We start from the raw sequence: 14009 nt of genomic DNA, 5'->3' as shown, positions 1-14009 counted from the left end.
ATCTAAGACAACATGAGTGCACCTTTGCTCCTTGCAATCTAAAGGAACCTGTCCAAACTGATCTTCAAAAAATCCAGACCTGTAGTATATAGCATATTAAACCTAATAATTCAAGCATAAAAAATACCACATAAAAAGGGGTTATACAGCCTGTGACTTAGGCATTTACTTTAATACAGGGAATTTTTTTTTTGGCTATGAAAATTGCCACATAGTTGTTCAAAGATAAATTAAAATGTGAATAGTTAAGCATCCATGGAGTCTTCTCAATGCTGTTTAAAAAGCAATCATTCTTTAAACTGCAATGTAATTCAAGAATCAAGGGTGGACTGGGAAGGCATTAATAACTACTTACTTCCCTAGGCTCTTTGTGTAAAAGCAAGAGCAATCTTCAGCCCATAGGATTCATTTTTAAACATACCTTAATTAAATATATTTTATTTCTATATGTGTGAATCTTTTTGTCATAACAGAAATAAGTTACTAGAAGATATATATCTAATTCGACTTGATAAAACCAGACACTCCTTGTCAACTGAGCCATGAGACCTCTGTCTCATATCAATCTGAGGATCTGTGTAAATGCATAAGCTTTTAATTATTCTCCCTTAGGAAAATCACCTCAAAAATCACAACACTAACCACAAACAATCACTTTCGTTTCCTTGACATCCAGGTACTTTTTTAAAAGTTTAAAGTTTCCAGCTGTAATTACTTTGATAGTTTAGCATTCATATCTTTCCATTTTCAAAGCAACATGTGGTTCTTAACATTTTTGAGAAGCCAGTAAATGGTTCTGTATTATCGTGAATGTATAGCTGAGGATTTAAACAAAAGGAAGTGACTTTCTTAAGGATATAAAATGAATCAGTGGCAGAACTAGGATAGAAAGTTTTTTCTTTATATTTTCTAGGTCAGAAAATTACAAACATTCAAAGCATTTGGATAAAGTTTTTCATGTATTTCACCATCGTATTACTTTTCTGGAAAATCCCTGTAAAAAACAAAATCTTTCCTAACAGGTGCTTCAGTTTCTCCCCTCTAGCAGTACAAAATATCTTGCAGATGGTACCATTGTGTCTGTTTGAGGGAACAAGCATTTTATATAATTTTTAAAATTTTTTTGCTTTTTAGGGCCACATCCGCAGCATATGGAGGTTCCCAGGCTAGGGGTCGAATTGGAGCTATAGCTGCTGGCCTACCCACAGCCACAGCATCAGATTTGAGCCACATCTGCGACCTACACCATTGCTCATGGCAATGCCTGATCCTTAACCCATTGAGTGAGGCAAGGGATCGAACCTGCAACCTCGTGGTTCCTAGTCGAATTTGTTTCCACTGTGCCACTACTGGAACTCCAGGAACAAGCGTTCTAATTGGGTGTTCAAGAGATTGGGAATGTTTCCTGACATTAAATACATCCACTCACAGTTAGGAAACCTCTGAAGCATTAAAAAAGAAAGAGGTTATAAACCCAGACAGGATCCCAGGTGTGCTTACAACCACATAAACTCCTAACAGTACCAGAAAAGAAAACAAAGACAACACACAATTTCTTAGAAAGAACTGCACGTTTCTAGGGTAGTTTCCTTCTCAAGAAATAAATTATAATACCTTATTTTCTCAGTGAAAACTGTTTCCCTAATAAGCATTCCTAAAAGCTCCATTTTCTTCATGGTTCCACCTCTTTTTCTCATTGCTTTTTTTAAGATACACTAAGTAGGGAGTTCCTTGGTGGCCTAGCCTGGTGTTGTCACTGCTGTGGTAAGGGTTTGATACCTGGCCCTGGAACTTCCACATGCTGTAGGCATGGCCAAAAAAAAAAAAAAAAAAAGATACCCCAAGTAAACATGGTATCTAACAGTAAATTTACCTAATGACAATTTTATACTTTGAGTAATACTTTCATATATTAAGCAAAGTGGTACGGTTTTAAAACGTAGCTTGTTTATGGACACTGCCACAACACATCTTATCCCACAAGAAAACATTAATTTAGGAAATAATATTGAAATCATGTATTTATCTTGGTGTCATATTTTATTGTAATCAAGTTGGCGATATGAATAGCTTACTTTAATAGGTAACTAGTTTTTGGATACTACATTTTCATTGTGAAAACCCACTGTTAAAACACAAATATTTTCAGAGTTCACTTGTGGCTCAGTGGTAATGAACCCGGCTAGTATTCACGAGGACTCGGGTTCAATCCCTGGCTTCGCTCATCAGGTTAAGGATCCAGCATTGCAGGTTGCAGATGCAGCTTGGATCCCGTGTTGCTGAGGCTGTGCTGTAGGCCAGCAGCTGTAGCTCTGATTCGACCCCTAGCCTGGGAACCACATACTGCAGGTTTGGCCCTAAAAAGAAAAAACAAAACAAACCACCATACAAATATTCTCTATTTGAACTCTGTTCAACAAGCTTCAATTTTACATCTAAAGCAAATCTATCAGGTGATTTACACCATATCTTCAAAATACATTCCTGAAAAACCTACGATCAGCTAAAGCTCTACACTCTGCCAGAACAACTCACATCAGCTTAGCACAATTTTGTTACCTTTATCTGTCTTTCTACATTTTCTGCTTTAAGATTCGGGCTATAATCAAGAGCCCCTCGCAAACACTGTCAGTAGGAACGCAAACTGGCAGTCCTTTTGGAGTTCAATTTGGCAATAATTAACAAAATTTCATATATACACAGTGTTTGATTAACAAATTCATGTGTAGGTTAGATTTATCCAACAGAAGTGCCAACATAAGTGGTATACTCAAAGGTCAATGCAACACTGTTTGGAATAGTTGAAAAATTAAATGACTTAGTGCAGAAAAGAGGTAATAGAGCAGGCCTGAGACTGCTGTCCTATAAAGGCTTTCTGGCAAGCTGGCCCTGGGCTGGAGTCTGGGAAGTGGTGGGTAACCTGTTCCCTACGCTGATGGGAAGCTTCCCCTCAAGACCCACACCTGGGTATATGAAGCCATCATGGAAATGATGTCTGACATAACCCAGAGCCACCTGAGGCTCAACTGGTTTCAAATAAACTTTCCTTAAGCCACTTTGCAACAGGGTTTTACTACTTGCAGTCACAAGTATCCCTCTGGATTTCCATCCCTTGTTGGCTTATATAGTGACTCTGAAATTACAGATCAAAGCCCTGTGTTTGTAGCCTAGCTACACTGCTAACTTTGTGATTATGGTAAGGCACTCGCCACCCTGAAGTACAGTTTCTTCACTAAAAAGTGAAATGACACCTTTTATAAGGACTATTGTACCACTGTGTTAGTGGTACAATGTTTGTAAACTTTAATGGTCAGACAAATCCTAGCAAATAATCTGGTCTACAAATGGCCAATAATGGATCCATGCCTACCCCGGCCCCAGCACTAGAGTATTTAAACCCCAGAAACTCTGCCCAACACCCACATCATGAAAACTGCCCCATCTTTTACCAGAAACATCTTAAGTCAGTGAAGGGAAACAATTTGACAGCACAGATTCTAATAAATGAAAGTTTTATCTGGGCTAGCATTAGTATTTTGATTTTAAAGAATTACACCCATTTTCACTCATAAGACATTTGCAGAACTCCTGACTACACCACATGTATATAATCAACTGTAAGACAGGCTGAAACAACCACATGATGTGGAGATTGTCTGCTACTGGCAGCAACTCAAACAACATGGCTGAAGCAGTCTCACAAATGAGAAACTAACGGAGAGGTACGTTCATGAAGCTATACAATTTTTTTCTGTGAGTACCAACTTTCTGTATCACAGATACATTCTGGAGTTTACATTACCACTCTTAAAGGTTTTACTAGACATAATCAGTATTTAAATGTACTTAGGCACTGACTAATGATATTATATGTATAATTGGACACAAGCATACATATATCTACACACACACAAACACACATGTATAAAAACAGACAATGTAGGCCAAAGGGAGCTTTAAAACAAGCACAAAAGAATACTTAATTCCATAGAAGTAGAAACTGAGCCTCCTAAGTTATCAATCATATAAGTTACTGACCATATGTTTCAAATATTAAAAAATAAACCAGAAGTTCCATTGTGGTGCAGCAGGTTAAGGATCCAGCACTGTCACTGCAGTGGCGCAGGTCACTGGTGCAGTGAGGGTTTAATCCCTGGCCCAGGAACTCACATGGATGGTCAAAAAATAAAAATTCAAAAATAAATAAACCAAATAAGGCAAAAACTTTACTGCACTTAAAAATATATAAACAGTTAATATATATCATAAACACATCCATTACCATACTGTAGATATAAGATAACTAGCCATTTACATGTAATAAACATTAATATTTTAATATCTTAATATTCTATAAGATTTTAAATAGTCGATATTATCAGAACTGTACTAAGACAGTATAATACCACAAAAAATTGTAGAAAATAACAATAATCTGCAAATAATAGGATTCTATTACATTCTAAATCTAAGTTTTACCTTCATTTATGAGTATTTCACAGAAATGTTAAAATTACATTTTAGAGTAAATTATTACCCTAATTTTTTGTATTTTTATTATATTACTATATTAAAAGAACTGTTATTTCAAAGAAATACCTACAGCTTCCCAGAAGAATTATTTTTAATACTGGCAGTCTTCCCACTCAATACACAAAATATAAACCTTTTCTTCTGTCAGAAAGTTCAAAATTAAGAACTCTACATCAGGCTCTTTGTTCTCTGTTTTCTTCTCCTCTTGGGTGCAGTGAACTCTAAAAGCAAAAAATTAAGAAGTTTTTCAGGTCTAAAATAATTAATACTTAATGAGTTCCCACTGTGGCACAGTGAGTTAAGGATCTGACACTGCCACAGCTGTGGCATAGGTCATAGCTGCAGCTCGGTTGGTCTGATCCCTGGCCCAGGGAACTTCCATACACTGCGGTGCAGCCACAAAAACAAATTAACACTTAACTGATTATACATTTAAACTATATAGATTGGTATAACAGTAAGACCACCTTCACAGCAAAGATATAACAAGAAATATTAAACCTGACATATACATGATTTTTTTTCCTTCAAATTGATATTGCAGTTGTAAACTTTACTAATGTAGATGCTGGCTACCCTAAGTCTCACTTAATAATAAGCTACTTTGAGGTTGTTTCACTATAGGCATGCTCTCCCTACAACAAGCATGGACCTAGTGTGTCAGATCTGAAAGGTACTGGGCCAGTGATTAAGAAAAAGTTAACTAAAGATTCCAACTGCTTTTCAATTAAACCTGAAAATGTAACCCCAACATTAGTACCATACATCTTTCTGGCTACCATAGCAGAAGCTATGACCAATACTCAAGTAACTGTCCATCTAGAAACAGTTGTCATGGCTCAGGGGTAAATGAACCCCTGCTAGTATCCATGAGGACGCAGGTTCAATCCCTGGCCTCTCTCAGTGGGTTAAGGATTGGTGCTGCCATGAGCAGTGGCACAGGTCGCAGACGTGGCTGGGATCACATGTTGCTATGGCTCCCATTCGACCCCTAGCCTGCGAACTTCCATATGTTGAGGGTGTGGCCCTATAAAGACAAAAAAAAAAAAAAAAGAGAGAGAGAGAGAGAGAAGAAACAGCTGCGAAGCTGAAAGTTACTGATCATAAAAATCGAAGCAAATAGCAGAAGAATAAAAAACATAAAAATAATGGAGAGTCAGAGTTCCCGTCGTGGTGCAGTGGTTAACGAATCTGACTAGGAAGCATGAGGTTGCGGGTTCGGTCCCTGCCCTTGCTCAGTGGGTTAAGGATCCAGTGTTGCCGTGAGCTGTGGTGTAGGTTGCAGACGCGGCTTGGATCCCGCGTTGCTGTGGCTCTGGCGTAGGCCAGTGGCTACAGCTCTGATTCAACCCCTAGCCTGGGAACCTCCATATGCCGCGGGAGCGGCCCAAGAAATAGCAACAACAACAACAACAACAAAAAAAGACAAAAGACAAAAAAATAATAATAATAGTAATGGAGACATAAATAAATTATTCCCTACCAATGAAAACTGAAAGGAGAATAAGAGGAAAGGAATGAGAAAAGAGAAAGAAAAATCAAGAAAGAAAAGGAGATTCCTAGAAGGAAGAGGCAGGAGGCCAAGAGAACAATGTCCAGAGGAAAGGAGGTCAGAGACCTGGAAGAGACTCTTCAAAAAGATGACACCGAAAAATGCCTACCATGCCTGAGTGTTTCAAGGGGAGATTTGTACACTGAAGAAGGGTTTAGGGATAGATTAGTGATATGTACATTAACAAACAAATTAACTAATAAGACAAAAAAGGCGATTAACTCACCAGGGCAAAAAATAAAGGTAGAGATTAAGGAAGAATCACAGCATATATCACATGGCCTTGCTACCAATAACATACTGTAAATGCTCAATACTGATATAACTAAAATAACTATATGGGGAAGGTGGGGGATAGGAAGTATACATGTGTTTGAGTTGAGAGGTGAAGAATATGTAAAATTATTACTGTAATATCTATGTATGGTGACAGATAAAACTAAATGTTTGTAGTGATGATTTTATGATATATAGAAATATCAAATTACTCTGTTGTGCACCAAGAATTAACATAGGATGGTCAATTACACTTCAAGTAAGAAAAGAAAAGAATATACTAAAGAGAACTAAATCTTCACCCTCTTCATTGGAAGTCAACAGATAATTCACAGAACTAAAATATGAAGTGACAATATAAACACGTTATTTAGAAACACGAAGTTAAATACCAAAATAATTATTAAAGAGTTAAAGGCGGTTGTCTCTGGGAATAAGAAATGGGAGTCAGAGTCAGAAGACTGGTTTCTTGTGATAAGTTATGATCAAAATGTTAGACTCGTTAAATTATATGCATATGTAAATGATTTAATAAAAATCAAATTTTAAAAACTTACAAGCTGACAGATTTTGGAATGGGACTTGCCAGGTAGCCATAAAGGTGTACACGTGTTTTTAACTGTTTACTCACAATAAAAGCCACCAGACAAAACTAGGAAGCAACTAATTGTCTGAAACTGACCACAAGATTATCAAGGACCATTTTAATGCTGACACAAGTAAGTCACAGAAGCACTCAGATTTCTGAAGGAACAAATATTCTCTTTTGTCTTTGTTTTCTATATTCTTCCAAAGCACCCTGTCTGTTTCTCTTTTACCCTAAGACACTGGATTATTTTTCTCCCACACCAAACCATAAGGTCCTCTGGGCCTCAGACTGATGTGATTCACTAAATACTATTTACTCAGGTCCACTAAGACCCACTCACTGTGCTCATCTCCACTATGATCAAAATAAAGTGGTTCCTAAATTCTTATACTAAATTATATTATATTATACCAAATTATTTTAGTGTAAGAATTTAGGAACCACTAAATTCTAAATATAATACCTGCTAAATATAATGTATTCTTTACATCACTATAATTATTACTAGGGATAATAGCTATTTAAAGTATTGTTTAATAAATAATATAAACAAATTATGAAAACCACAGAAATGCTAAGAGGTATACCTACTTTCATACTTGTGTTATTTACCACTTAGTTACAATCATTATTTCACGTGTGAAAACTTTACATTTACTAGAATTTGAAATTATTTTTTAACAACAAAATCTTCTTTTTAAAGTTATGTCCAGAAATTCACATTTTGTGAACTGTGCCCTTTGTTAGGAATATATTTCAGACAGCCACACAAGAAGTGATATTCACTTGTTGATAATAGTATTTTCCCTATCCTTCCCCCCTCATCTGGACTAACCTCTACCTCTGCATGTCCATTTATTTACTGTTTTATCATTTACTTTCAAGCGTCATGATTAACAGGATGATTATACTAAAATTCTCCAATGTGCCAAAGATAAAAGCATCATGGAACACACAGCTAACCATCAAGCTCTTCAAGGGTTCTAAACCTTGATACTCTACAAGCATAACTTTCCTTCACTAAGTAGTTTGATAAAATTTCATCTGTACCTGTTTCACTAAAACTTTCATTCTCCTCTTCCTCTTCTGTAATCACAGGCATACTCAGACTTAAAGATTTATCTTCCTTATTATGTGCATTCTGTGTGTCACCTGGAAATAGGTGAAAAAACAATTTTATATGAAAACAAAGAATGCTAACCTTTGAGAAAAAATTTTACACAAGTAATGAGATCATAATAACATAAAAATTAGATATTTAAATGAAAAGCTAAAGTTGTAAACAGAAATATGCATGTTAAAATATAAACCTTTTTAAAAGTATTATTATATTTGTATCTGTTTTAAATAGTCTCTTAGGAATCCCCATCGTGGCGCAGCGGAAATGAATCCAACTAGGAACCATGAGGTTGCAGGTTCGATTCCTGGTCTTGCTCAGTGGGTTAAGGATTTGGCATTGCCGTGAGCTGTGGGGTAGATCACAGACGCGGCTCAGATCCTGCATTGCTGTGGCTCTGGCATAGGCCAGCAGCTGTAGCTCCGATTAGACCCCTAGCCTGGGAACCTCCATATGCCGCAGGTGTGGCTCTAAAATGACAAAAGACAAAAAAATAAAAAAAAAAGTCACAATTTTTTCTGTTAAAGAAAATGGAGGGAAAGTGAAGAAACAAAATTAGTCAAACATAGATATATTATTCAATCTTATCACATACAGCATGGGTTATATCTGTAGACACCAGGGAATAATCATGTGGGTTACTTCAACTTTATTAATTAATCAAAAATGTAATGCTAAAGTTAATAGCCTTGTCTTTTAATGCAGACACACTTTCTTGCATCACCACATATGCTCTACAAGACATATTTTTCTGTCATGATTTGCCGGTAACAAACTTCCCAATTTCCAAAACACTGCAGGCTTACTACATCAACTTTCCATTGCCTGAAGAAATATCCTAATCAAATTATCAAATACCATTATCACATCAGGTATCACGAAGCACCCAACTTCCCTGTCCCAACAGCAAACCCCATGCACAATCACCCTTTATACTCCTAACGCTGCCTTGTTCTTCTCCCCAACACTTAGACCACTTGATGTCTTATATATTAACCTGTCTCTTTATAGTCTGCCTCTTCCCACTAGAATATAAGCTTCACAAGGATAAATTCTGGTTTAAAGTGATGTATCCCCAGCATTAACAGTGCCTGGCATACAGGAAGGCTAGATAAACAGGAAGTGATCAAATATAGATTCAACTTTTTTTTCTTTTTATGGCTGTCCCTGTGGCACAAGGAAGTTCCTGGGCCAGGGGTCAAACTGGAGCTGTAGCTGTAACCTACACCACAGCTCATGGCAACATCAGATCCTTAACCCACTGAGTGAGGCCAGGGATCGAACCCATGTCCTCATGGATCCTAGCTGTCCTCATGGATCCTAGTCAGGTTTGTTAACTGCTGAGCCACCAAGGGAACTCCCTAAATTCAGATTTTTATCTCCTCACACTTTCACTATCAAGGGATTTTAGTTGTCTGTAATCTTTGTGGCTCTAATGAATTATATGTTTTAATTTACATTTCTTTCATTATTAATGAAATCAAATATCTCTTCAAATGCACAATGACTGTATTTTGTTCAAGAATTGCCTGTTCAGGAGTTCCCATCGTGGCTCAGTGATTAACGAATCCGACTAGGAACCATAAGGTTGCAGGTTCAATCCTCGGCCTTGCTTAGTGGGTAAGGATCCGGCATTGCTGTGAGCTGTGATGTAGGTCACAGACGCGGCTCGGATCTCGAGTTGCTGTGGCTCTGGCATAGGCCGGTGGCTACAGCTCTGATTAGACCCCTAGCCTGGGAACCTCCATATGCCGTAAGAGTGGCCCAAGAAATGGCAAAAAGACCAAAAACAAGAATTGCCTGTTCATGTCCTAAGCCTATTTTTCTCTGGGGTGGTGGTCCTTTTCTTACTAATTGATAATAGTGCTCCTAAAATTAAAAATTTTAGCATTATCTAATGTGCTGCCAATAGTTTTGCAAGATCTTTTGCATTTATGGAATATAAGGTGTCTCTTTTTGAAAAAACTATGAAATCAAAAATATCTCTCCACTTTAAGGAAATAAACTTTGGATTAAAGTTAAACTATGAAGTAAGCATTTGAATTTTTATTAAGGTATGGAGTAACAAATTACCTCTGCCTCTGAGTGTTTACAATATCTTCTAAGCTACAATGCTGGTTAGCTGGAACAGTTACAATTACAGATCTTAATTCAGATCATATTTTATTGTACTTTCTTTCTTATGGGTTAAATCCTCCCTGATATACCTAGGTAAATTCAGTAACAAATTGCAGCTGTCCCTAATTTTAGACTTTATGAAAATGTTTTAAGTAACTGTTAAGTAATAAAATATTGCGAGTGAAGGAAATCATATTTCATAAATTATATGTATCAAACATTTAATTTCTTTCCTAGCTTGTACTTGGCTTTTCCTATGCTTCTCAACCACATTAAAAAAACTGTTTTCCAGATAGTAACGAAAGCAGCTTGACCAGCTTAGCCCTTTGCTGCACTTGTATGAAATAAGATTGATTCCTAATTAAAAATGATTGAACACTCTGGTCACTGCTGTGGCATAGGTTTGATCCTTGGCCTGGGAACTTCTGTATGCCTTGAGTGCAGTTAAAACAAACAAACAAAACCCCACAGGTTTCTTAACTTAGGTATCTTTAATACCTTAGGGGGAAAAAACATTTTAATCTACCAGAAGTTAATTTTTTAAGTATAATCAAACTAATCAATCATTTCCTCATGTCCTCTGGTTTGGTTTGAATTACTATATATAAAATTTACTATTTTTAATGTAGTACAGATCAAAGAGTTTGGATAAATGCATAGCTGTGCAAGCGGCACTATAATCAAAACACAGAACAGTTTCATCATGCCAAAAATTTCCCCTGCGCCCTTTTGCAATCAACACTGCCCTCCACCCCCACCCAATTCCTAACAACCAATGATCTGTTCTATGTCCCTGTAGGTATGCCTTTTCCAGAATGTCTTATAAATGGAATCACATAGCAAGTGGTTTTGTGTCTCGCCTCTTTTACTTAGTACAATGCACTGAGATTCATCCATGTTATTTTACATATATAGGTAGCTCCTTGATTCCTAAGCAGGATTCCACTGTATGGTTATTCCATGGTTTATTTAAACAAATGACCAGTTAAAGATACTTAGGCCAATTGAAATTTTCATAATTATGAATAAAGCTGCTATAAACTTTTGCATACAAATTTTTGTGTGGATAGAAGTTTTGATTCTCTTGGGTAAATACCAAAGAGTAGGGCTACTGTGTTATATGGTAAGTGTATGTTGAACTTTCTTAGAAACTGTCAGTTTTCCAGAGTGACTATAGCATTCTGGATTCCCCCAGAAATGTATGAAGGTTCCACTTGGCACTAAAATATTTACTATCTGGCCCTCAACACAAAGTTTACTGACTCCCTACATTAAGAGGATTTTTAAAAAATTATTCTTGGGAGTTCCCATCGTCATGCAGTGGAAACAAATCCAACTAGGAACCATGAAGTTGAGGGTTTGCTCCCTGGCCTTGCTCAGTGGGTTAAGGATCCAGCTTTGCCTTGAGCTATGGTGTTGTTCGCAGATGTGGCTCGGATTTGGCATTGCTGTGGCTGTGGCATAGGCTGGCAGCTGTAGCTCCAATTAGACCCCTAGCCTGGGAACCTCCATATGCTGCAGGTGTGCCCCCCCCAAAAAAAAAGACAAAAGAAAAAAAATTATTCTTCATTTTTTACTTTTTTTGGCTGCACCCACAGCATGCAGAAGTTCCCAAACCAGAGATCAAACCCTTGCCACAGCAGTAACAATGCGAGAGCCTTAACCCACTAGGCCACCAGGGAACTCCTGGATGCTGAATTTTTATCAAATGTCTTCTTGAGTAACTATTAAAATGAATTCACATCCCCCCCCAACTTATTTATATGGTAAATTATACTGACAGATTCCTAATTGCACCACCCCTGCATCTTAATGAATGCACTCAGTCAAGTTGTTGTATATTTCAGATTTTTTTGATACATTTAACTTAGAAGTTTTTCATCAATACTTATAAGTGAGATTGGTTTAATAGTTCTCTTCACAATATCTGCTAGATCTGTAAAGAAAACTAAAAAAATTCTTTTTAAGTATTTCTTGATTATCCTTAACAAGGGTAGTATCTCTTCTGAATTCTCAATACATTTCAAGAATTAAGCTACAGCACTTAATCACATCTGGACTACATTAAAGGTAATTTAACTTCAGTTCTCCTTCCACTGACTCAATATAGGAAAAAAACATGTTAAAAAGCATAACATTTCTTCATCTACTGCTGCAGTGGCTCAGAGTGCATTTCTTATACTAGGCATTAAATATTTATTATATTTTTAATGCTCCCCCCGCGCCTGCTAATCACATTCCAACTTTATGTACGGTGAATATATATTATTCATACAACTATTTGATAACAGTCATTTCTTTTTTTTTTTTTGGCTGGCACCTGCAGAATACAAGAGTTCTCGGGATTAAACCTGAACCACTAGGCCACCAGGGAACTCCCTATGGTCATTTCTTGAAAAACCAAATACCAAAGGTAATTTAATAAACTATTTCAAAAGAGGAGTTCTTGTTGTGGCTCAGTAGTTAATGAATCCGACTAGGAACCATGAGGTTGTGGGTTTGATCCCTGGCCTCACTCAGTGGGTTAAGGATCTGGCGTTGCCGTGAGCTGTGGTGTGGGTCGAAGACTCAGCTCGGATCCCGAGTTGCTGTGGCCCTGGCATAGGCCAGCAGCTACAGCTCCGATTAGACCCCTAGCCTGGGAACCTCCATATGCCGCAGGCGTGGCCCTAAAAGGACAAAAAAAAAAACTATTTCAAAAGAAAGGCAGGTTCAGCTTAATTACTACAGCTAATGGAAAATATCGTTTATAAAATGTATTACTTAGACCTTAGTCTACACTTAAGTTTGACTCACCCATAAAAATTACTAATAAAGTATGCGCTGGATAATTCTAGACTGATTCTATAACTATCTAACTATAAGTTATTTAATCTGGGTGGGCCGAAAGTTCGTCATCTATGAAATGATGAATTTGATGATTCCTCGGGTCCCTTTCAGCAGTATGATTCCAAGAATGTGACAGGTTATTTATTTATTGCCTTTTTTTTTTTTTTCAAGGCTGTACCCACAGCATATGGAAGTTCCCAGGCTAGAGGTGGAATCGGAGCTGTAGCTGCTGGCCTATGCCACAGCCACAGCCAACACCAGATCCTTAACCCACTGAGCGAGGCCAGGGTTTGAACCTGTGTCCTCATGGATCCTAGTCAGATTCATTTCCACTGTGCCACGACGGGAACTCCTAAGTAATTTATTTTTAATATTAAATCTCACGAGATTCTCAAACAAATATCTAATCCTTTTTAATAAAGAAAATATGGGAGTTCCTGCTGCGGCTAAGCAGAAACAAACTTGACTAGCATCCATGAGGATGTGGGTTTGATCCCTTGCCTCACTCAGTGCCGTGAGCTGTGGTATAGGTTGCAGACACGGCTCGGATCCTGTGTTGCTGTGGCTGTGCTATAGGCCAGCAATTCGCTCTGATTTGACTTCTGGCCTGGGAATTTACATATGCCACACATGTGCTCTAAAAAGAAGAGAAAAAAAAAAACCATGGTGAAAGGAGGTTGTAAATAGAGCCATTTCTCTTTTTAAGTCTCATACTTAAAAAGTTACCTCTGTTTGTGGCGGTCCTCTTCCTTCCTGCTGATTTCAGTGTTTCTTTGTTTCTTTTTTTCCTAGTTGCTTTGATTTGTCCTTGACCAGATGCAGAATCAGAGTCAGAAGAGTCACGTTTGACCTGGCGATGCCTTCTTGACTTGGATGCCTAAACAGTTACAAATCCAGTTAATTGGAATTCCCGTTGTGTCGCAACAGAAACAAATCTGACTAGTATCCATGAGGATGTGGATTTGATCCCTGGCCGGGCTCAGTGGGTCAGGAAT

General features: G+C 37.4%; 1 protein-coding gene across 2 annotated transcripts in view; it reads right to left on the bottom strand.

The window, feature by feature from the left end:
• Positions 1 to 4316: 4316 nt before the first annotated feature.
• SNAPC1 (small nuclear RNA activating complex polypeptide 1) overlaps positions 4317 to 14009 on the bottom strand; it is a 35668-nt gene continuing 25975 nt past the window's right edge. For both annotated transcript variants that reach the window (XM_047767490.1, XM_047767491.1), the window contains 3 exons: positions 13741 to 13891; positions 8001 to 8102; positions 4317 to 4754 (listed from right to left, as the gene is read on the bottom strand). In XM_047767490.1, the coding sequence (XP_047623446.1) occupies positions 4702 to 4754; positions 8001 to 8102; positions 13741 to 13891 (306 nt within the window). In that variant the 3' untranslated portion in view covers positions 4317 to 4701. The remainder of the gene's footprint in view (positions 4755 to 8000; positions 8103 to 13740; positions 13892 to 14009) is intronic.

The sequence above is a fragment of the Phacochoerus africanus genome, chromosome 2, assembly GCF_016906955.1.
Source record: "Phacochoerus africanus isolate WHEZ1 chromosome 2, ROS_Pafr_v1, whole genome shotgun sequence".
NCBI lineage: Eukaryota > Metazoa > Chordata > Mammalia > Artiodactyla > Suidae > Phacochoerus > Phacochoerus africanus.
The sequence above is the reverse complement of the archived record's forward strand: the minus strand, read 5'-3'. Positions and strand labels throughout refer to the sequence as shown.